This window comes from Vespa velutina, chromosome 18, assembly GCF_912470025.1.
Source record: "Vespa velutina chromosome 18, iVesVel2.1, whole genome shotgun sequence".
Classification (NCBI taxonomy): domain Eukaryota; kingdom Metazoa; phylum Arthropoda; class Insecta; order Hymenoptera; family Vespidae; genus Vespa; species Vespa velutina.
The window spans coordinates 1,724,783-1,747,828 of NC_062205.1; the positions used below are offsets into that span (position 1 = coordinate 1,724,783).

The following is a 23,046-nucleotide window of genomic DNA, read 5'->3' on the forward strand; positions in this document are numbered from 1 at the left end:
ATATCATAATTTTATCATCTGAATTCATTTAATTATTCATTTTTATAAGCTCGATGATTATATTAATATGATTGATCTTTCACATTTTAAATTTAATGCAATAATGCCAATTTCTTATTATCTAAGAAACATTTCATCAGGTTACCTCCCTTTTGGCATAAAGTGTCGCCATCTGGAATATTATAATGTCATTAACTATTGATATACATATCAACAATAGATCGAAACGATAGAATAGAAAAATAAAATGGTATGAACATTAAATATGAAATATACATATATCGGCCGTTTACAATTCAATTATTAATATAAATACTTACTTATGTTTTTACATTTTTGAAAGATTTCTTCAACTTTGTCTTCTGGAAGACTATCGTATAATCGACTTCGTAAAACTTCTTCGTTAATATTACCTTCCGAATTGAACTATTACGAAAAATATCAAATTTTTAACAATTTTCTTTCTTTCTTTTTTACTATTTTTTTTTTTTTTTTCAATCTAAGTATATACTTACAATGCCCAACTTCTTTACAAAACAAGCAGCAAAGCAGGATAATTTTTCATCGCCCTCAGAGACATTGCCATTCTTTGCATTTTCTACGATAGCTATAAAACGTTTTAATAAAAGAAAATTTTAATTTTTTATATATATATTATTTTATTTATAACGAACGTATTTTATTTGTTATTTTGCATAAATATATAATGTAAAATTATTCGATTAAAAAAGTTGGATTATATATATATATATATATATTTCCTGAGAGATTTAGAAAGAAAATTAAGTTATAGAAAAAATTCAATTAAGTTATATGAAAAAAAAAAGAAAGAAAGAAAAAAAAATGTTTTATATTAGTTAGAAAATAATGGATAGTTTAGATTTGGATTATTTTAATTTCGTAAAATAATAATCAAATCTTATTTGATTACCAGGATCAACACCAGATTCTGTTATACAAGATTCCTTATATTCCTTAAGTTTAGCCTTTTGTTGATCGTCTAATCCCTACAAAATATTATAGAATAATGTAATATCAAAGATGTTCGTCAACATGTAAGAAGTAAAAAGTAAATGAAAATGAAGAAAAAGAATCGTAATTCTCATAATCATTTTGAATTATCAAAAGAGAGTTGTATCTAAGAAAGTATGAAATATAAGAATAAAAAAAAAAGAAAAAAAGTTATCTTACCAAAGTTCCAACGATGAGAGCAAATGTGAAAGCAACGATGAACTTCATATTGATGCTTTTCTCGGGATCGAGGTCGGGAAGTTTACTGAACGATCGTCGAATCTTCTCTTCTCTTTTTATACTAAAGAGCTCGATCATAAATCCTATAATCATCGAATACGCGCTGCCTTCCTGAAGTCTTTAGTGGGGATGTATCTGGAAAAGAAAGAAAGAAATAAAGAAAGAAAGAAATAAAGAAAGAAAGAAATAAAGAAAGAAAGAAAGAAAGAAAAAATATCTTCTGACGAATTATCTTTCGAATATTTTATTTTTCCAAAAAGAAAAAAAAAAAAGAAAAGAAGAAAAAAAAAAAGAAGAAAAAAAATGAATAAAAAAGAAAAAAAGAAAAAAGAAAGACTATCTTACGGTATTCTCGTTTTTATTTTCATATATTGCCATCATCATTTCTATCATTCTTCATACCAAATAATGTGCATATAATTAATACTTCTTATTATATTCTTCGTAAGGTAATTACAATGACGGATTTATTCGCAAACGACGAAAGAGGGTCCTTTAAAGCCAAGGTCTCCTCCCCCTTTTTTTTATCGTACGAGATAACATAAATTTATATTACATTATAATAATAAATTTCATTGAATATTTCTGATGGACGATATATATATAAATATGTATTTTCTATTTATTTTATTATTATTATTATTATTTTTATTATTATTATTATTATTATTATTATTATTATTATTATTATTATTATTATTCATATTTGCAACTATAATCGAATTTGATCAGTGTATATTTTTTATTCTCATTATCATTATTCATATGAACAGTTGAAAACATGAAACATATATATATTGTAACGTAAATGATATGTTTTAATCAACGTAGAGATAAAAAAATTTCTAACGTCTGTTGGTATTCTCTTTTAAGGTCAAATATGCCACTGATTACGAATATAATTATTTATTTATTAATGGCATTAATGAATCGTTTCTATAAATGGTTTTATAAAAAGAAATCTATGATTTCATAACAAAAAATAGCATAAATTTTTCATTTATCATTAATGATCATTATAAAATCAATGAGGATTATTAAAAATATAATTTTAAATGTTCAATAATTCTTCAAATAGTATCTATGTCGTTCACGAATAACGAATTTCGTAATAATATTATATTGCTGATAATAATAATATTTCGTATTTATTGAATACATTATTGGTAAAAGGCTGTTATATCATGCTTACCTTGAAAACAACAAATCAATGTTTGAATATCATTAAATTGGTTCTTCTTAATATTCTTCTTAATATTCTTGATTCTTCTTTCTATGATTTATTTGATATAATACAAGGTAGTTATTATTGATTTAAAAAACGATTAAATATTTTTTACATAATAATCTTATGGCATAATAAAAATATATTTGTTATTTATTATTCTATTTACATATATTCATTGTAATATTTTATTATATAAATTTTCGCAAAGTTTATCTCTCGAATCATTATAAAATAAAACATTGATATAAGTGTTTTAACAATTACAATGTTAAAAAAAAAATCGAATCGTAATGTAATTTTAATTTTTAATTTAAAAAAAGGAAATAAAAAAAAAATAAAAAAAATGTAGATCAATGAAATAACTTTTAACTAAATTTTGTCTTGCTATTTTTTTTTAAATTAAACATTAACTACTGTAACGAGGAAACGTGTATTAATTATATGTGAAAATGAAGAATTAATTAATTAAAGATGACGCGTTTAGTTTGCAATAAGTCGATAATTAAACGATTTTATTAGAGAAAAATTGTTCACTATAATCGTTTATCTGATATTTCCTTTATAAATAGATATATAAGATGAATTGTCTTATGTATTTAATTAGAACTTAATTGCTTTTACAATTTTCATTATTGACGGACTTTGAAATCAATCTTATATAAAAGACGTAATTATTAAAAGAAACAACGAACTGATCATATTCCACTTGTATGCATTTCTTTTTTTTCAATTTGAAATTAAAAAATTTTTACAATATTATATAATTACATAAAATAGATTTTTTTTTTACTGATTTCCGAAGAAAACATTTAAATGATAAAAAAAAAATATACGATGTCAATGTCGAGAGCACATGTATATATGTTCCATCATATATATATACATGATGTACGTATATATATATATATATATACACTTATTTTGCTGATGATAATACTCATTAGTAACAGTTCACTAGCGTACTCTATATTAAGAAATGGAAAATATCTGAATAACCACAGTTATCTACAGTAGATAATACGAAATTATCTTATGAAAAAAGTAAACTTAATTTTCTCAAATAAGTTTTGTGGAAAGTTGATAAAAAAAAATGTATATTATTTTTTAAAATTTCAGAGCTTCGTTATGTCCTCATATAATGCGATAATAAATTTTTTATGTTTAACATATTTTTAAATTTATTTCATTATACGTATTTCGTCATAAAGTGAAATTTTATAAAATGCCATCAAGGGCAAAGTGCATAAACATAATGCCATTTCAAGATACTCAATACAACTGGACAGATGATTTACCTGTTTGTAAACAATCTGGTATGTATTTAAAAATTTTTTTACTTTGTTACTTGTTTATATTTCAATTAACATTATTAATTGAATTTTTATTCAATTAAAATACATGTGTGTTAATAGGATTAGTATATTCTAATTATTCATTTGACATACAATAATAAATATTATGCTTATATGTTATATGTTCAATTGAAATATGTATAAAATAATATTAAGATATAAAATAAAATAATATTATCATTTAGGCGTAGGATTTTCTACAAATCAAATTTATCGTGAAGATGGATATCGCCAAGAGGAACATCCATTTGAAGATCGTAGCTTTCATTGTAAATATGATGATACTACTTTCCTCTATGGTGTATTCGATGGTCATGAAGGGACAAAAGCTGCTAATTTTGCTATGCAACGAATGGCAGCAGAGATTTTACTTGGACAATTAGCTGGCAAATCTACAGATGAGGAAGTAAAGGAAGTTCTTAGGTAAATATTAAAACCTAATAACTTAAAGAATATAACTATTTTTTATTAATTCATATTATATTTCAGACAAGCATTTATATCAGTAGAACGTGGATATTTGGATTCAATAGGTGATTTATTAGCCGAACGTACTAGTTTACAATTTGATATTCCCGATGGATTGAATTCTTATGAAACTTATCAAAAATTTCCTCATTTGGTTAGTGATCTTATTAAATATAATATTCCCATATAGATTAATATATGTAATTTATTTATTAATAGGTCGACAAGTTAAATTCATTAAATTGTGAATTATCAGCTGGAACAAGTGCTGTGGTTGCACTTGTATATGGTGGGAGATTATATGTTGCAAATGTTGGAGATAGTAGAGCTTTATTGTGCAAAACAGATGATAATCAAGTATTAAGAGTTATTCAGCTAAGCGTCGATCATGATTTACGTAACGAAGATGAACTTCTACGATTATCTCATCTAGGTTTAGATACAGATTCTATTAGACAAGGTGCGTTCATTATAAATACAGGAGGCACGTATGTAAAAATTATATATTTTTTTTATACATACTATAACAAATCTGTTTCAGAAAAATTATTAAGAGCTGTCAATGATATTTAAGGTTCTCACCTTGGAAATCAAGAAAATACACGTTGTCTTGGAAATTATCTTGTTAAAGGTGGATATAGAGAATTTGAAGAATTAGGATCTGCCAAAGCAGAACCTATTATAGCAGAACCAGAAATTCATGGTGGAATAGAGTTAGATGATTCCTGTAGATTTTTATTATTAATGTCTCGTGGTCTTTATAAATCATTGGAAGAAGCAACAGGGACTGATCAAGTAAATAAAGAATTGGCTCTTATGGCTGTTGAACAGGTATTTAAAATTATAAATTTATATTATAACATTTTAGAAGATTGTTTATATATATATTGAATATGAATATAAAATCATTATTAATTTTAGTTTCGCATTCAGTCAACATTAACGGGTGTTGCTCAAGCTGTAGTTGATAAAATTGTAAGAATTCATCATGACGTTAATATGAGTAATTCGCAAAGTACTTTAACTACTGGAAAACGAGATGACATTACACTTCTTGTACGAAATTTTAATTTTCCTCTACCACATGCTTTAAAGAGTCCAACGGGTCAAGCGGTTAGATTTAATCCAATAGTTCAAACTGCACCGATAAGTACGTTAACGGATAACGACGATTGTTCAAACACAAGTTCCGTTGTTATGGAAACAAATTTTGATATATCAACGAGTGAAACATCAACTGCATCCGATGTAACTTCGTCTAGTGGAAGGCCAACAGATAGAAATGCAAGAATAAAGTCTTACGTTAATTTTTCGGAATATTTTGAAAATGTAGAAAAAAGAAGAAAAGAGGGAACTTTGCCAGAAGGAATAAATTTTTAGTATTATAATAAACAAACTCGAATACAATTATCTTATAGATATATATTACTAATAATAGCTTTGTATATTGCTTGCCGTATAATATTTTTTTTTTTTCTGTGTTCATTTTATTTTATTTTAATTTTTTTCTCTTTCCTTTTTTTCTTTATAAAATGTACCATAAATGAAATACAGGAATTTTCGTATACATATCGCTAACTTATTTATTTTATTATTTATTCCATTTGCACTAGTGATTGATCACATTTATATAGATTTATAATAATTAATGGTAAAAAAATAATATTGGAAGGTGTTGATTTTGAAAAGAAATCATTTGCATTCGTGCAACAAGTAAACATATACAGTCTGGTATAACATGATTTTGAGCATGATCTGGAAAAAAGAGAAGAAAAAAAGAAAACCAAAAATAATTTTATTTTGCCATTTAAAATATTATTTTACTTATTTATAAATATATTTATATAAATATTTATGGAAAAAATCTTGACATTACTTGAATAAATATATCTGACAATTTAATTCAAACAACATATTCTTTCACAGATATTTAGTTGGCATAGTTTTTAATCTTTCAAATGCGGCCTTTTCAAGACATTCCCTATGATCAGGATGTGCTATCTGAATTAATGCATTAGCTCTTTGACGTAACGTTTTACCAAATAATTGAGCAATACCATGTTCCGTTACAACGTAATGTACATGTGCTCTTGTAGTGACGACACCGGCACCTATAAATTAATTTTATATTTTTCATTTATTATAATTATTATTTATTCAGATTCCTTTAGATTAAAAATGATATTGTAATCTTCATTAAAACTTACCAAGTTTTAATACTGCTTGTATTTTGCTTTCTCCTTTACTTGTAATAGATGGGAATGCTATAATAGCTTTACCTCTACCATCTTGGCCTATTGCTGAACCTCGTATAAAATCAAGTTGACCACCAAAACCAGAATACATTTTACATCCCAAACTATCAGAGCATACTTGTCCAGTAATGTCCATTTCAATGCAAGAATTAATGGCAGTCATTTTTGGCTGCATAGATATAACACGTGGGTCATTGACGTAATTAATTGCCAGCATTTCTGTTAAAAATTGTACGTATAAAAGATAATCGTTTATTTATCTTAAAATCCAAAGTAATTAGATTTTAACTTACCAACAAAAGGATTGTTATGCAAAAAATCGTAAAGTCTTTTAGTACCAATTCCTAAAGAACCAACTAAACGTCCTCTATGTTTGAGCTTATTCTTATTTGTAATTATCCCTCTTTCAACAAGATCCACTATTGTATCACCGATTATTTCGGAATGTATACCAAGATCTTTATGATTGACCAAAGCGCATAATACAGAATCTGGAATGTTCCCTATACCAAGTTGTAAAGTTGCACCATCATCTATCAATCTGTGCGCTACGAATTTACCAATTTCTAATTCGATTTCGTTAGGCTGAGTACTTGCTATACAAGGTAATGGACAATCATATTTGACTGCCCAATCGATGTGACTAGAATGTATAACAGTATCGCCAAATGATCTTGGCATATGTTCATTGACTTGTGCTATAAAAATCAAATAAATATTCTTTATAAAATTATAATTTTAAAATAATAAAAAGTAATAAATGTCGTTTGAACTACCAACCAATTATGACTTTGGCTGTACAAACAGCAGCGCGTGTACAATCCACGCTAACGCCAAGTGAACAAAATCCACGTGGATCTGGAGCACTAACGTGTATCAAAGCAACATCAGGAACAATTCTTTGCTCGTAAAATAGTTTTGGTGCTTCGTGTAAAAATAATGGAATACAATCTGCTCTACCTTCATTAACGGCATCTCTAATGTTTGAACCAATGTAAAAACTAATTGATCTAAAATGTTCTTAAAATAAATAGAATGATGTTTATCAAAATTTGTACGTAGATATAATAAATGATAATAATTTTCTTTTATTAATTATCATACTTTCAAATTCGGGATTGGCAAAGGGTGCATCACCCTCCAAAGCCATATGTATCAATCGTACACCACGTAAATTATTACATACACCGTGTTCGGTCATAGCTCTTACTAATTCTAACGGAGTAGCTGCACCTCCTTGTATAAATACTAAATGTTCTGAAATAATAAAATTCATCGGGTTTATAAATTAAAAAGTTAAAGGCTAACTCAATATAAACAAATAAAATGACTTATCATTAATAAAATTAAATATCGCCCAATAAAAAGAATATTATCGTTTACCTGAATTTATTATTTTTATAGCATCTTCTACACAAACCCATCTTGGACAACGTTTTAATGGTTGAAATGGTTCCCGTATATACCTTAGACCACAGGCATTGAATGGTTTTTCTGGTCGTAATTTTTTAATCGTTGAATCAATATTTCGTAACATTTTTTTTTTACAAATACGATAAAAAAAAATTATAAAGTATGAATAATATATTATGTCGATATAGACTTAATAAATTTTGTTTGGCAAAATTGATCATGCCATATAATTACATATAAATTTAGATAAATCATGCTCTAAAATTCCATCAATGACAAACGTAAATATACCGAGACTTATGCCGTTACCATCTCCACGATTGCTATTTGAAAATCGCGTATACTGGCGTTTGATTTTTCTTTAATCATCATAGTAGGCTTATGAAATTTCAATATCGATCATCTTAAGATTAAATTCGATATAATAGTAGATAATATCTTTTTTGTTTTTTTGTTGTTTTTCGCTTTGTGTTTTCTAATATTATTATTATTAAAATATTTCTTATAAAACGAAATCTTAATGATTACTACAGGATGGTGAATTTGGATTTAAAAAAAAAAAAAGAAAAAAAAAAAAAAGTGTTTTATATCAATAATTTACAAAAACTTTTAAGGGCGGATTTTTTTATGATGTAATAAAAATATTATAGAATAGTTATATGTGAAATAACATTAACGTGAAATTTTTTAACATTATGTATTTTTTTCGAATACGATGGACTCCTTCATTTATTACAATTAATATATTTAAAGAAACTGTATATAAAAAATGTTTACATGGAAATATTTAATGGGCTTCAAATGCTATAATTCCAGTTTAAAAAATTTCTTATTTTTAAATTTAATATTGTCTGTAGGACACATTTTGGAATAATTATTTAACATGTATAATAAAATGGCGAAACAATGTGTTACAAATATAACGTCATAATTTGATGCGGATTAAAGCTGTACATTTTTTTTGTCGTTAATATTCTTATAATATTTATCTCTATTCAATAAAAAAATATTGAAAAAAAGAATTAGAGACAATAAATGATGTTAAATTATTTTATATGTATATAAATGTTTATGTGTGCATATATATATATATACATATATATATATATATGCACACAGATATAAATATATGTATATATTATGTATAACTTTCCATGTAAAATTCGTGCATAATTTATGGTGCCGGCATTACTTTTAAACGTTCAAACGCAGCTTTTTCTAAAGCTTCTTTATGACTTGGATGTGCTACTTTAATTAATTCATATGCTCTTTGTTGCAAACTCTTTCCGAACAAACTTGCGATTCCTTGTTCAGTCACAACATAACGAACAACTGCTCTATTAGTAACTACACCAGCACCTATTAAAAAATTATTCGATGTTAAATAATAAATGATATATAATGACATTTATTACTTTGTTATAAATACTTGCCTAATTTTAATACTGGCAAAATTTTGCTTTCACCCTTTTTAGTCATTGATTGTAAAGCTATGATTGGTTTCCCACAATGATCATCTGCCATAGCTGCTCCACTAATAAAGTCTAATTGGCCACCAAAACCTGAATACATTCTAGTCCCGATACTATCGGAAGAAATTTGACCAGTAAGATCGACTTCTATGCAAGAATTAATTGCTGTCATTTTAGGCTGTTTGGCAACTATTTTGGGATCATTAACATAATCTACCATTAACATTTCTGTAAGAGGAATATTATTCAATTAATATGAAATCATGATGACAATGATGTATAAAAAGTAAATGATTAATAAAAAATTTGTAAACATACCTATAAAAGGATTATCATTCATAAATTCGTATAATTTTTCTGTTCCAATACAAAATGATCCTACTATACGACCTTTATGCATGGTTTTTTGATTATTTGTGATGCATCCTTTTTTTACAAGTTCCAAAACGCCATCACTGAACATTTCACTATGAATACCTAGATCCTTGTGATTAGTTAAATTCGATAGTACTGCATCAGGGATGCTACCGATACCCATTTGTAATGTGGCACCATCTAAAACTAAATTTTCAGCAATATTTTTGCCAATTTGTTCTTCTTCTTTTGATGGCTTCTTTGTAGGATGCGTTGGCAATTGTACATCATGGTGTACAGCATAATCTATATGACTGATATGTATTATACCATCCCCAAATGTCCTTGGCATATGTTTATTTACTAATGCTATAAAATAATATAAAATTATTAAAATTTTCTATTGGAGTAACGTTAATAAAGGTCAATTTAAAATTTTGAAAATTTACCTACGATATATTTGGAATTACTCATAGCAGAGCGCACACAGTCTATGCTAGTTCCAAGAGAACAATAACCATGACAATCAGGTGGGCTTACATGAATTAGAGCAATATTAGGTTTTATGTATCCCTGCTTAAATAACTTTGGAATTTCATGTAGATATATAGGAACGCAATCTGCATTACCCTGATTAACTGCATTCCTTACATTGCCACCAATGAATAAACTGATGGATCTAAAATGCTCTATGTACAAATGAAGTTTTCCTTAGATCATCAAAGTGCTATCTTGTTACATTAGCTTACACTTTTCTTACTGATGACGATTCACAAATATTTCAATGAGTTTTTAAATACTAAGTTGTCAAATAACTTGATATGAATGTTTGTAAAAATAACTATGAGATCCTGTCAGCTTCATACTTGCGTTCTCTGGTTTAGTAAATGGTGCGGGTCCTTCAAGATGCATATGATATAAACGTACATTTCTCACGTCGCACCGCACTCCATAGTCGGTCATTGCTCTTATTAACTCAATTGGTGTAGCTGCTGCTCCTTGGATAAATACTATCTGATCTATATACAGATAAATATAATATATTTCATTTATAAGTCAAATTAATTTCATTAACGAGATACAAATATAATAATATAAAATATATTATATAATAATATCAAATTTAAAGTAACATTTATAAGTTTATTTTAAGTAAACATATTAAAACATTATCGCGACATTTTTAATAACATTTGAATAAAATTACTTTGATAATCGCATATGCATGTTTTCATCCATACTTATATAGATATATACAGTACATATGTGTCAAGGCTTAAGTATGCAAATTTACAGAATAAAAATAGATGTATACAAAATTTTCTTCTATTAAATTGATACGTTACTTAAATATAATATTATAATTTGTTGGAAAAAAATTTTATAAACCGTGAATAATCGATTCTTAACGTTGAACGAAATGGCCGAACGTTTAAAATTGATCATTTTTATATATAGCAATTTTGCACGCACACACAGATTGACAATATCAAAATATGTATATACTTATATACATATTTTATGTACATATTTTAAATACGAATACTTAAGTTTCTACTATATATTTACGTATATATATATATGTATATTTATTTATTTATTTATTTATTTATTTATTTATTTATTTAACTCGAAATACGAATAAATAAAACTCGAATATTTAATTAACATTGTCTTTGATTTATTCATGAAGAAAACTTACATAATACGATACCCGCGATCATAAAATCTAAACAATCTAATTTTGATTGCTTGTTAACGCTTCACGTACGAATATGTAGAATATAATTTATAATAATAATTAAAAAAAAAAAAAAAAAAAAAATTAAAAAAAAAAAAGAAAGAAAGAAAGAAAAAGAAAATTGTGCGAGCATATAATCGTTTTCAATTGACCGGATATATATGTATATGTAGATGCTATAAAACATTGAATCATCTATTAGCCTCCATTGCCATCGTAACACGATCAAAATACATATATATATATATATATATATATACATATATACATATGTTTACATACGATACGTGTTATGAAAGATTTTCTATTTTTCTTTTCATCCATTATAAACGTATATGTATACTTTTCGATCAAATAAATTATATATATATATATATAAATATAAATAAATAAGTAAATAAAATTCTTGATTTTCTCTCTAAGTAGTTCGAATTAGATTAAATTGCAATAATAAATTCAATACATATCAAATCTTAAATAGAAAATATTTTCATCGTTAACTTATATCAATGATATGAAATAAAAGTAGAAATTAAAATATTTGTGTATTATGAGATAACGACCTTCATCAATAGTTTGACATGACTTTTTCTTTTTCTTGTTTTTTTTTTTTTTTCTTTTTTTGTTTTTCCGATATAAACCTTATGAATAATTAGTTTATATTTCTTTTAATGATAAGATTATGAGAAAGTAAATAAATTAACGTAACACGGTAATAAATTCTTATATAATGTAAAAAATAAATTGGAAGTTCAAATTCGATGTAAAATGAATATAGTACATTTGTTCGAGATAATGTAACAAACAACGTGTGATAATAATTTTTTTTTTTTTTTTTTTTTTTTTTCTTTTTTTTCTTTCCTTTTGTTTTCTTCTTCTTTTCTTTTTCTCGCGTTTCTTATCAACGTAAATGTTAAATATATCTTTTCTTCAATTACATTTAAGTTTATCTAAAGTGAATAATATAGTAATAAATTGGAGGTGGTGGAGGGGGGAGGAGGGGGGGGCATGAATATTTGAATAAATCTCAGAACTCGTTGAAAATAGGATTGGCCATTTGAAAGTACGAATTAAAAAAAAAAAAAAAAAAAAAAAAAAAAAAAAAAAAAAAAAAAGAGAGAGAAGAAAAGAAAAAATATTTTCTTTTAATTATAATTTATATGTTTTATATATATATATATATATAAAATAAGAAAGAAAAGAACCATACAAATAAATAAAAGAAAATTACGATACGCATGAATTACGATCACGATTAAACAAAATGGAAGATATTAAACGGTAACACGGCAAATAATATCACGTTTAATACCTTGTTCAAATTTTCTTCTTTTTATCTCTTCTTTTCTTTTCTTTTTCTTTTCTTTTTCTTTTCTTTTCTTTTTTTTTTTTTTCTTTTTTCTTTTCTCTCACAATAATATATAATCATCGAAATAACGAACGTACGAATAACCTTGATAATAATTTGCTAAAAGAAAATGTATTCTATTTCAATAATTTTGATAAATCAAAAGGAACAGATGTTTTATCACGATTAATACTATGTATGGTTATAGGTCAATCTGTTGATCGATATTTGTACGTTCTAAATTTACGTCATCACAATTGTTATTAAAATAACAGTCAAGTTTCTAAAATTAAAAATTTTATTAAATATTATTATGATTTCACTTTGTATCTTTCAAAAATATAAATCCTTTATATATATATATATATATATATATATATATATATACATATATATATATATATATAGATTATAACCAATCAAACGATACGATTGATAATATTTACATGATATATAAATGAATAAAAAAGATACTTAATCAAAATGAATTCATTCTTTTATTATCATAAGATAGGTATAAAAATAAAAATTACCTGAATCAAGATTGGCCTGTTCAATAGCTTCATCTGCAGTTTTTAGCCAACAGGGTTCCTTTCCTGGTATTGGCATTGATGGTTCGTTTACGTAGGTAAAGTAGTTTTTCTTAATCGCAGGTAGACAAGAAATTCGTGTTGTAGACTTTGTCATAGACGCTAAAGCTTTTGTTAAACCGGTTATTCGTTTGAACGCTGCCATTGTTACGGACTCAACAAAAATATATATATATTTTTTTTTTTTTTTCTTTTTTTTTCTCCCTTTTTTTCACCCGTTATTTTATTCAATGATTATTACACAATCAAAATATGCAATATATCTATATCGCGTACGTAACGTATGTTATATATATATATATATGTATATATATATATATGAACAAATGTTAGAATATGTATGTTAAACGACAGTGAATAAAGGATTTGTCAAAAGAAAATGCGAACGAGGAACGTTTTAAACGAAAGAAACGAAATGAAACGAAAATAGAGCTAATAAAGCTCTGTCACTTGTCGTTATCACGTTGCGAAGTTGTCTCTTCGTCTTCGTTCGTTTCTTCGTTGTTTTCCTTTTTTTTTTTTCCCTTTCCTCCTACTCCTCTTTTTCTTATTTTCTTTTTCCCTTTGTCTCACTCTGTCTCTCTCTCTCTCTCTCTCTATCTCTCTCTCTTTTTCTATCTATCACTTACGAAACGTTCAACACTGTGTCTTACTGCACACTCGCCGCGTCTTCTACTGCGGTTCAGTTTTAATAGAAAACCAGGAACGTATGTATGAGAATGGTCTTCCGTCAAACAAGTCCGCATAGAGAAATAGTCTGTATTTATAACCGTAACCATGATCACGAGTACCCCGTGCAACATTTGAAATTTTTATTCGAATCGTCAAACTTTTATTTGGAGATTAATTAAGGCTTTTCTTGTTTCTTCTCTTTTTTTTTCTTCTTCTTCTTTCTTTTCCTTTTTCTTTTTTCTCTTTTCTCTTTTTGTATCATTTGTTTAATTTCTCAGTAAAATCTTTTCTTCATATTATAACTCCTTTTTCGTATTTTGATTTTATCGATTTATTATTTCTGAATGTATAACTATATGTATATATACACACACACACACATATATGGTTATGCATATGATATATATGATATATATGTATATATATATACCATATATGTCAATATATGCACCAATTGATCTTAGTTTTCATATGTTAATTAAAAATTCAATATAACGTTTAACATTTTTGTTACTTATTGTTAGGAAATTGTCGATGATAGCATAAGAGTTTTAAGAAAAAGAAATAAAAAAGAAACAAAAAAAAAACGAACAAAAAGGAAAATAAAAAAAGTATAAAAAAAATTATAAAAAAGAAAAGAAAAGAAAATTCGTTTAAAAAATCGTGATTGCTCAGTCGGTAACTTAACGAAGTAAAACAAACGAGCTAAAAAAAAAAAAAAGAAAAAAGGAAGGAAACGAAAATTATCTCTCTTGATAAATTTCTATTTTTCTCAATATCAACGAGATAATATATTTTCGATTATTTTAAAGAAATAATTTTTACAACGATACGATTTTCTTTTTGCCGAATCGACATGTTGATAATTAAAACGTACTATGAGTTACTTAGTTCATGACACGTGATCCCACGTGCCTTCTCTTCATCCTTGTCACTCGATGATATAAAATGACTTATATTTAATTTTTTCGGTGTAAAATTTTTCTTTATAAATTAAAAGAAAAAAGAAAAAAAAAAAAGAAACAATAGTATCATCCATGAGAAATAAATTTTTTTACGATTATAACATTCCCAAATGTACTATCAATTTTTCTATATAAATTATAAATTTAACGAATAGCACTGTTTCGATCCTCTCTATGTTCCCCTGCATCCCCTCCAATTCACTCCGTCCCGTGACACACACGTCTGTCTCTCTTTTTATCGACGTAGTAGTAGCAGTATCTTCTGCTACTCAGTGGATTTAGGGACGAAGCAGAGATATTAACGTTTCTTTTGAAGTGAAAAATGTATTCGAAAACTATCGGCAATCGCCAAGCGGTTCAAGAACATGTTTTGGCCGTTTCTAGAGATTTCGTTTCTCAACCTCGCCTTAGTAAGTGGGACAATTATTTATTTATAAAAATTTTTTAAATTTACGATATTAAATCCTTTCGTATCGAAGCATCTACTATAAACTGGGCGTAGCATTTAATCGATTCTACACGAACAAGTCAGCTGATTCCATAAATTTTAACTATCTTTTTTTTTTCTTTTTTTTATCCCAATTTATTCACATTTATTTATAATTTATTCGATTATACTATAATTTTAACTGCAGAAATTTTAATTTTATTATTTCATTATATTCAAATATAAGTATTAATTCGAAAATTTTTATATTTTCGGAATCTTTTAACGTGTCATGTGACTAAAGATAGCTATATGTTGTCTGTAATTTTGGAACTTTGTGATATTTTAATATCACTGATGTTCTTCGATTTATTCGTAAATATTATATTTTTACGGAAATACGAACAATATGTTTTATTAATTACATTTGAACGATCTTTTATGAATAATACGTTTAACCTAAAAATTGTTAATTTTAATATGATAATAATCTATTACAATGATATAAAATGTTTTATAAGCTTACTTAAAATTGTCATTATTAAATGACAATTATAATATTTTCAGCCTATAGAACTGTTTCTGGTGTCAATGGACCATTGGTGATATTGGATGAAGTTAAATTTCCAAAGTATGCTGAAATTGTACAATTAAAACTGTCAGATGGGTCCTTACGATCTGGACAAGTTTTGGAAGTTTCTGGTTCTAAAGCTGTAGTACAAGTATTTGAAGGTACTTCTGGAATCGATGCAAGAAACACTCATTGTGAATTCACCGGTGATATCCTTCGAACACCGGTGTCTGAGGATATGCTGGGTCGTGTATTTAATGGATCTGGAAAGCCAATAGACAAGGGTCCACCTATTCTTGCTGAAGATTTCTTAGATATTGGTGGACAACCAATTAATCCCTGGTCACGTATTTATCCAGAAGAGATGATACAAACTGGAATTTCTGCTATAGACGTTATGAATTCTATTGCTCGTGGTCAAAAGATACCTATTTTCTCTGCTGCTGGTCTTCCGCATAATGAAGTAATGATATTTATTTTTTAACCATTTACACAAATTTATACAATATTTATATTTTAACATTTTATAATATATTTTTGATAGATCGCTGCACAAATCTGTCGTCAAGCTGGTCTTGTCAAAGTACCAGGAAAATCAGTTTTAGACTCTCATGAGGATAACTTTGCCATAGTATTCGCAGCTATGGGTGTAAATATGGAAACCGCACGATTCTTCAAACAAGATTTTGAAGAGAATGGCTCTATGGAGAATGTCTGTCTTTTCTTAAATTTAGCTAATGATCCTACTATTGAGAGAATTATTACACCACGATTAGCCTTGACAACTGCCGAATTTTTAGCATATCAGTGTGAAAAACACGTGCTAGTCATTCTCACTGATATGTCTTCATATGCTGAAGCTCTTAGAGAAGTATCAGCAGCACGAGAGGAAGTACCTGGTAGACGTGGTTTCCCTGGTTACATGTACACAGATTTGGCGACCATCTATGAAAGAGCAGGACGAGTTGAAGGACGTAATGGTTCTATTACTCAAATACCAATTCTTACTATGCCAAATGATGATATTACACATCCTATTCCTGATTTGACTGGATATATTACTGAAGGACAAATATACGTTGATCGTCAATTACATAACAGACAAATTTATCCACCAATAAATGTCCTCCCATCACTTTCTCGTCTAATGAAATCTGCTATTGGAGAGGAAATGACACGAAAGGATCATTCTGATGTTTCAAATCAATTGGTAAGTGTATTAATTATATGATTATATTAAAATGAATATATAAATAATCTTTTTGATTTAGCTATTAGATTTTGTTTCTTCAGAATATATAAATTAATAATTATATTTCAGTATGCGTGTTATGCTATTGGAAAAGATGTGCAAGCCATGAAAGCAGTCGTAGGAGAAGAAGCTTTAACTCCTGATGATTTGTTATATTTGGAATTTTTAACAAAGTTTGAAAAGAATTTCATTTCACAAGGAAGTTATGAAAATCGTACAGTTTTTGAATCATTGGATATTGGTTGGCAATTGCTTCGTATTTTCCCTAAGGAAATGCTTAAAAGAATCCCAACCAGTACTCTTGCTGAATTTTATCCAAGAGATTCTCGTCATTAATTTTTATTAATCTATGATTTAACGCACCTCGTTAAGTAACCGCCCCTAAAACAATAAGAACAGAATACATATGTCTGACATAATGTCAGTTTTTCATTCGGTTGTACAACTATACATAATTATAATATGTTATTGAAAATAATTTATGCCATTACGTAAAAAGAAAAAAAAAAAAATAGATAAAAAAAAACTGTTTTTGTTGGATTATGAAATATGAGATGTATTCTTATATTTAATAGAAGTCTAACATAATTCTTAAATATTAGCGAATCAATTTTAGAATGGTATATGAAATTATATTTTGCATGAAAATACTTTATATGGCATAAAGATAAAATATGTTGGTATATAGAAAGAAATTAGTTTTGAAAAAAAAAAAAAAAAGAAAGATTAAATAAAATAAAAGTGCAATCTTGTTTCAGATTGTTCATTTTTATTCGCAGAAAATTTTAATTGTAAAGTGTAATATATATAATATTCAGTATTGATATAGTGCAGAAGAATATATCTTTGAACATACTTTACATGTGTGCACTGTATTATAATAAGAAATTTTGAAATGCTTTGTGTCCATTCCAAAAAGCTTACATTTAACAATACCTATGTACAGGTAAATCTACAATGTTATGTAAAATATAAAGATGTATTGTTCATAAATGTATATGTGAAAAATAGAAAATTGAAGAAATACCTTAAAAATGTTTTCTTTTAATATTATTTTTTTTTTGTTTATAAAAATTCAAACATAAAATATAGTGAACTAAGTAATACACTAATCTTTAGTAAAAAAGTAACTAGTAAAAAAGGAACAAGATTTCTTTTTTTTTACACATTGCATTAAGCTTATTTAATAATGTTTACAATATATATATATAATTTTTTTTTTAATTTATAAAAATATATGTATATATATTTTTTTTTATTTTTTTTTTTTTTTTAATATTCTAACATACAATAGCAGACGAAAATGATATTTCAATTTTATTTTCGTAGGTAATTTTCTGTCGCGGCAACTTCAGTAAGGACATCCTTATTTCGAGTTGAGCTTCAATTCAAAACGAAGAAAACAAGGTGGCATATTGTATGATTTTGTACACGTGATTACATTTCGTATGTAGGTATTTTCATACCTATTGAACATTATATTTCAGTGATACAAAAATAAGAAAGAAAATCATTAGAAAAATAAAAGTTAACTAAAGGTAAAGTGAACATTTATATTCCTTTATTGATAAAAAATTTTATTTTCTAGTAGGTTATTCTTTTACCGTATAGGTGATCATAATACAATGAATATATATTAGACAATTTTTTTAACATTATAATCTTTTAAAAAGTAAATTTTCTCTTTATTTAATTTACGTGAATACGATAAAATGGATGAACATTTTTAATTTATTGAAAATAAAAAAAGTAATATTTACAAAAAGTAAAATGTCTGTCATCAGAAGGTCAAACATACAAAAGAATGTTATAACGGAATTTAAAAAATGAACATTCTATTCTTAATTTAAAAATAATAGTTTAATCTGAAACAAATAATAACTATATATATATATATATATATATATAGAATTATATTTTACATAAATATTTATTCGCATAAAAAGTTTATTATTCATACACGAAAAAATATTCAATTTGAGAATACAATGGATTTAAATATATATATATATACACTATCGTTCAAAAGTTCGTGGACACTTATTAATTATAGAAAATTAACGATATATAATGCATATTATTATTGTTTATCGATATTTTTTCGATAAATACTATTATAAACATATATTTAATATGTTATAATAATATTAAATTGCCAAATTTAATTGTTCTTTTTGTTTGAATGAATAAAAGTTTTTCCAGTAGTTTAATTATATTTTCTTGCTTTTGAACGGTTTACAAGGCTTTATTATTTCATTTTCTTCGATTTTTGTGTTCATTTTTCTCGAATTGTGTTTACTGATATGGTTTGCTATTATTTAAAGACATATTTTCAATGATTAAGGGTGTAAAAAAAAAGAAAAAAAAAAAAAAAAAAAAGAAAATAATCACTGATAAAATCATAGCGTCTGCTTTGTATTTCTATCGAGTTCAATTTAATTTGAATATACGATGGGTACAATAAAAAAAAGTGAATTAAGTATAGAAATGCAAATCATATATATTATCCAAAGAAGAATATTTCATAATAGAAATTGGAAAGTGTAGTATTAAAATCTTGCGCAAGCTATTGTTTTCAAAAGTACAATGCTATAGGAGTTTGTTCATCCAAAAAAAGGATTTGGAAAATTCAGAAAAAGGACCCAAGCAAAAAATCGTCATATTGTAATTATTTCTAAGAGAAATAGAAGAAGTATAGCTCTTGAAATAGCTACAAAAGTTAATAAGTACAGGAATACAATGATTTTAGTATCAACGATAAACAGGAGTTTTAAGAGGGACGATCTTCTTCATGGTCGTGTTACCGTAAAGAAACCATTGTTTGAGGAAATAAAATAAAAAGAAAAGACTTTAGTATGACATAAAAATTGGATATTAAATGAGTGGTCTGATGAATTCAAATTTGAATTGTTTTGAGTCCAAGTGACTTGTTTTCGTTCGTCTGCAAATTAATAAAAAATTAAATCACAATGTTACACACCATTAATCGAGGGTATCATTTTGTTATGATATGGGAATATTTTGGCAATAATATGGCGGGAGATTTAATCAAAATCAAGTGGTATTTTAAAGAAAGAAATTTATTTAAAGATTTTGATAGAGCAGACAATTCTATTTGGACAATAATTTTACATTTATACAAGAACAACGACACAAAACATAAAGCTACAAATAGTATGAACTATTTTAGTAGTATGACATTTTTTTTTATTTAAAACAATTAAAAAAAAATTCTAATTTAAAAATAATAAAATTAAAAATCCCAATCTCCTGATTTAAATCCCATTGAAAAACTGTGGGATCATTTGAACATAGAGGTTAGAAAACAATGTCCAAGGATGTCTCTGAGAAATATCTTTGGAAATTTTTGCGAAGTGGAATGGATCAATATTGAAAGTGAGATATTGGAAAATTTAATAGCCAGAATAACACAACTCGTAAACACGACGATATATAGGAGAAAAAAATATCATTATTTTTTATTAATATTGATAAGATATTTACTCAATTATTATTGAAATATTTTCTAACATAGTAGAAAATAATATACACAAAGTGAATCAAATTTACCAAAGATTTCAAAATTTTTTTCAAGCAGATATAAGAATAAAGAAAGTGTTTACAACTTATGAGTGGTAGTGCGTGTGTGTATGTGTGTGTGTATATATATATATATATATATATATATATATATATATATATATATATATATATATGTTTGTAGGTTTTGCGAAATTTTACATGATGAATTATTTTACATTAAATTATACATTGAATTAGTTCATTAAAAGCAATTAAAAAATTATATGATGAAGAGTTCAATCACCTGTTAATAATTTTTAATTCATAATGCTGCATTGTATAATATTGTTAAAAGCAAATCAAATTGTTTTTCTTCCATTTAATTGATATCTATTCAAATAATTTGATTTACAATTCATGCATGGTTATCATGTCGTACGCTTTCTAATAGCGATCAACCGCAAAGAAAATGGTAAAAGTTGTCACGATTTTCTTTTCTATTTTTTTTTCTTTTTTTTTTTTTTTTCTTTTTTTTTTTTATATCGAGATAATATATTCTACGTTACGCACAAATGAATTATATTACAAAAGAACATAAAGCATTATTTAAACAATTTAAATATCTTTAAATATGTCATTTAAAGAAAGTAAATTTTTAAGAATGTAAAAATAAATATATTTAATAAGTAAACTTTAATATTTCTTAAAAAAAATTATATTTATAAGAAAAAGAAAAAACGTAACATAGTAGAAAGATTTTGCCCCATAAAAACATATATTTATATATATTTATATATATATATATATATACATACACATATATATACATATATATAATACATCGACAAACGAATAGGGGGAAGGGGAGGGACAGATGAAGAATCTTAATACATTCTTAACAGATTGACACACAATAACGTCCGGCATAAAACGCTAATGGCTTTCAATAGGATTAATTTATAAGTCGTGCACATACACAAAACGCGCGCGTACGTACGTACAGCATACGTAGACACATACTCATATACAAAAATATGTATGAACACTACCTACCTAATTCGTAACACCATCCACGCTATCTTAAATTACCTTTCGTCGTCTACGTTCGTGTAACGTTGACAATGAGGACAGAAATTAAGAAATCGAAGCAATTTGCACGCATCGTCTTACATTAAGTATAGAGCGCAAGAGAGAGAGAGAGAGAGAGAGAGAGAGAGAGAGAGAGAGAGAGAGAGGGGGGGGGAGAGGGGAGAGAGAGAGAGAAATATACATTTCGTGCGAAAATTGAATGTCTTTATATAATACGAAATAAGATATCTTTTTTTTTTGCAAATATTGTGCAAAGTGAATTTGTTCAATTTAAATTCATTCTTTGCTCTACCTCTTTTTCTTTTTTTTTCTTTTTTTTTTTTTTTTTTTTTTTTTTTTTACTTTGTTTTTCCTTTTACGCTAAAAAAAAAAATGTCGTTTCTTTCCAATATCTATCTTTCCATTAATTGCGAATATGAAATAATTTATAGAATTATTATCTATCAGCAATTCTCAATCATTTCTACGTTTAAATATATTTTTCGTTATACAGTCACAAGGTTTTGCCTTATGCGATAGCACGTAGCGTTGCCATCATAAAGTTGATTGGCCGTTCGAAAGTAACGCCATGTTACGTCGACCAATGAGAAGCTAAGCGATAGCAGGCGCGCGAGCGCGGTATCTTTTCAAAATGTAAGCATTTCGATTTGTGCAGTTGTTTTTTCTTTTGTTTTCTTTTTGTTTCTCTCTTCGTTTCTTTTTCTTTTTTTTTTCCTTTTTTCCTTTCTTTCTTTTTTCTTTCGTTGCTAACCTTTATTGCAATAATATTACACGCGTAAGACAGGCGCGAGGGAACGATGAGAATGAGAATTATGGTATGAGAATCTCATGTCGAATGTTTTTTTTAATGATACTATGACGACGCGACCTTTCACTATGATTGCCGTATGGCTTTCAGATCCGAGCGCAGTAACGGAACGATTCTCGTCGCGTACGTTTCAAATCTTATCGTAAATCTCTATTATATTTCTTTTCTTTTCTTTTCGCCTTCTTTTTTTTTTTCTTTTTTTTTCCCCCCGTAATCAAAGTCCTTGTGAATTTTTCTGGTTTCTTTTTTTCTTTTTCCTTTTTTTCTC

The 23,046-nt window shown here is 26.4% G+C and overlaps 6 protein-coding genes across 8 annotated transcripts in view; 3 read left to right on the plus strand and 3 right to left on the minus strand.

Moving 5' to 3' along the window:
* Positions 1-3: 3 nt before the first annotated feature.
* On the minus strand, positions 4-1,359 carry LOC124955292 (general odorant-binding protein 56d-like). The gene is made up of 5 exons (XM_047509508.1): positions 1,192-1,359; positions 932-1,007; positions 516-607; positions 321-426; positions 4-172 (listed from the first exon to the last, which is right to left on the minus strand). Exons 1-5 carry the CDS (start codon positions 1,342-1,344, stop codon positions 93-95), a joined length of 507 nt encoding a protein of 168 aa, XP_047365464.1. The 5' UTR covers positions 1,345-1,359; the 3' UTR covers positions 4-92.
* Positions 1,360-3,515: 2,156 nt separating this feature from the next.
* Positions 3,516-8,940, plus strand: LOC124955392 (TGF-beta-activated kinase 1 and MAP3K7-binding protein 1-like). 3 transcript variants are annotated; one of them, XM_047509753.1, is made up of 7 exons: positions 3,516-3,792; positions 4,017-4,254; positions 4,321-4,453; positions 4,519-4,783; positions 4,874-5,130; positions 5,221-5,583; positions 6,226-8,940. In XM_047509753.1, the coding sequence occupies exons 1-7, from the start codon at positions 3,702-3,704 to the stop codon at positions 6,247-6,249; spliced, it is 1,371 nt and encodes a 456-aa protein (XP_047365709.1). In that variant the 5' UTR covers positions 3,516-3,701; the 3' UTR covers positions 6,250-8,940. The 3 variants fall into 3 exon arrangements, with proteins under 3 accessions (XP_047365709.1, XP_047365707.1, XP_047365708.1); XM_047509751.1 differs by lacking the exon at positions 6,226-8,940 and having other exon boundaries at positions 3,517-3,792; positions 5,221-5,866; XM_047509752.1 differs by lacking the exon at positions 6,226-8,940 and having other exon boundaries at positions 3,518-3,792; positions 4,519-4,759; positions 5,221-5,866.
* LOC124955393 (4-hydroxybutyrate coenzyme A transferase-like) lies at positions 5,865-8,672 on the minus strand. Its single transcript, XM_047509754.1, has 6 exons — positions 7,938-8,672; positions 7,659-7,811; positions 7,335-7,574; positions 6,848-7,252; positions 6,507-6,773; positions 5,865-6,410 (listed from the first exon to the last, which is right to left on the minus strand). Exons 1-6 carry the CDS (start codon positions 8,089-8,091, stop codon positions 6,220-6,222), a joined length of 1,410 nt encoding a protein of 469 aa, XP_047365710.1. The 5' UTR covers positions 8,092-8,672; the 3' UTR covers positions 5,865-6,219.
* Positions 8,877-14,152, minus strand: LOC124955391 (4-hydroxybutyrate coenzyme A transferase-like). Its single transcript, XM_047509750.1, has 6 exons — positions 13,416-14,152; positions 10,660-10,812; positions 10,243-10,482; positions 9,758-10,162; positions 9,401-9,667; positions 8,877-9,326 (listed from the first exon to the last, which is right to left on the minus strand). Exons 1-6 carry the CDS (start codon positions 13,615-13,617, stop codon positions 9,142-9,144), a joined length of 1,452 nt encoding a protein of 483 aa, XP_047365706.1. The 5' UTR covers positions 13,618-14,152; the 3' UTR covers positions 8,877-9,141.
* A 1,190-nt stretch (positions 14,153-15,342) lies between these two features.
* Positions 15,343-18,394, plus strand: LOC124955521 (V-type proton ATPase subunit B). The gene is made up of 4 exons (XM_047510079.1): positions 15,343-15,519; positions 16,104-16,570; positions 16,652-17,317; positions 17,429-18,394. The coding sequence occupies exons 1-4, from the start codon at positions 15,432-15,434 to the stop codon at positions 17,693-17,695; spliced, it is 1,488 nt and encodes a 495-aa protein (XP_047366035.1). The 5' UTR covers positions 15,343-15,431; the 3' UTR covers positions 17,696-18,394.
* The window catches only part of LOC124955518 (glycerol-3-phosphate acyltransferase 1, mitochondrial), a 14,813-nt gene continuing 9,931 nt past the window's right edge, over positions 18,165-23,046 (plus strand). The window contains exons 1-2 of the mRNA XM_047510074.1: positions 18,165-18,305; positions 18,689-18,897. The gene's annotated coding sequence lies outside the window, so the exon portion shown is untranslated. The remainder of the gene's footprint in view (positions 18,306-18,688; positions 18,898-23,046) is intronic.

Coding starts and splice junctions, on each gene's coding strand:
- LOC124955393 (XM_047509754.1), bottom strand. CDS start 8,091: ATGTTACGAAATATTGATTCAACGATTAAAAAATTACGACCAGAAAAA. Junction 7,575..7,658: donor TGCCAATCCCGAATTTGAAA/GTATGATAATTA, acceptor ATTTATTTTAAG/AACATTTTAGATCAATTAGT. Junction 7,253..7,334: donor TACAGCCAAAGTCATAATTG/GTTGGTAGTTCA, acceptor TGATTTTTATAG/CACAAGTCAATGAACATATG.
- LOC124955521 (XM_047510079.1), top strand. CDS start 15,432: ATGTATTCGAAAACTATCGGCAATCGCCAAGCGGTTCAAGAACATGTT. Junction 15,520..16,103: donor CGTTTCTCAACCTCGCCTTA/GTAAGTGGGACA, acceptor TAATATTTTCAG/CCTATAGAACTGTTTCTGGT. Junction 16,571..16,651: donor CTGGTCTTCCGCATAATGAA/GTAATGATATTT, acceptor TATTTTTGATAG/ATCGCTGCACAAATCTGTCG.
- LOC124955391 (XM_047509750.1), bottom strand. CDS start 13,617: ATGGCAGCGTTCAAACGAATAACCGGTTTAACAAAAGCTTTAGCGTCT. Junction 10,813..13,415: donor ACAGGCCAATCTTGATTCAG/GTAATTTTTATT, acceptor ATCTGTATATAG/ATCAGATAGTATTTATCCAA. Junction 10,483..10,659: donor TACTAAACCAGAGAACGCAA/GTATGAAGCTGA, acceptor ATTTGTACATAG/AGCATTTTAGATCCATCAGT.
- LOC124955392 (XM_047509751.1), top strand. CDS start 3,702: ATGCCATCAAGGGCAAAGTGCATAAACATAATGCCATTTCAAGATACT. Junction 3,793..4,016: donor ACCTGTTTGTAAACAATCTG/GTATGTATTTAA, acceptor ATTATCATTTAG/GCGTAGGATTTTCTACAAAT. Junction 4,454..4,518: donor ATCAAAAATTTCCTCATTTG/GTTAGTGATCTT, acceptor ATTTATTAATAG/GTCGACAAGTTAAATTCATT.
- LOC124955292 (XM_047509508.1), bottom strand. CDS start 1,344: ATGATTATAGGATTTATGATCGAGCTCTTTAGTATAAAAAGAGAAGAG. Junction 608..931: donor AGAATCTGGTGTTGATCCTG/GTAATCAAATAA, acceptor AACGTTTTATAG/CTATCGTAGAAAATGCAAAG. Junction 427..515: donor TTGTAAAGAAGTTGGGCATT/GTAAGTATATAC, acceptor TTTTCGTAATAG/TTCAATTCGGAAGGTAATAT.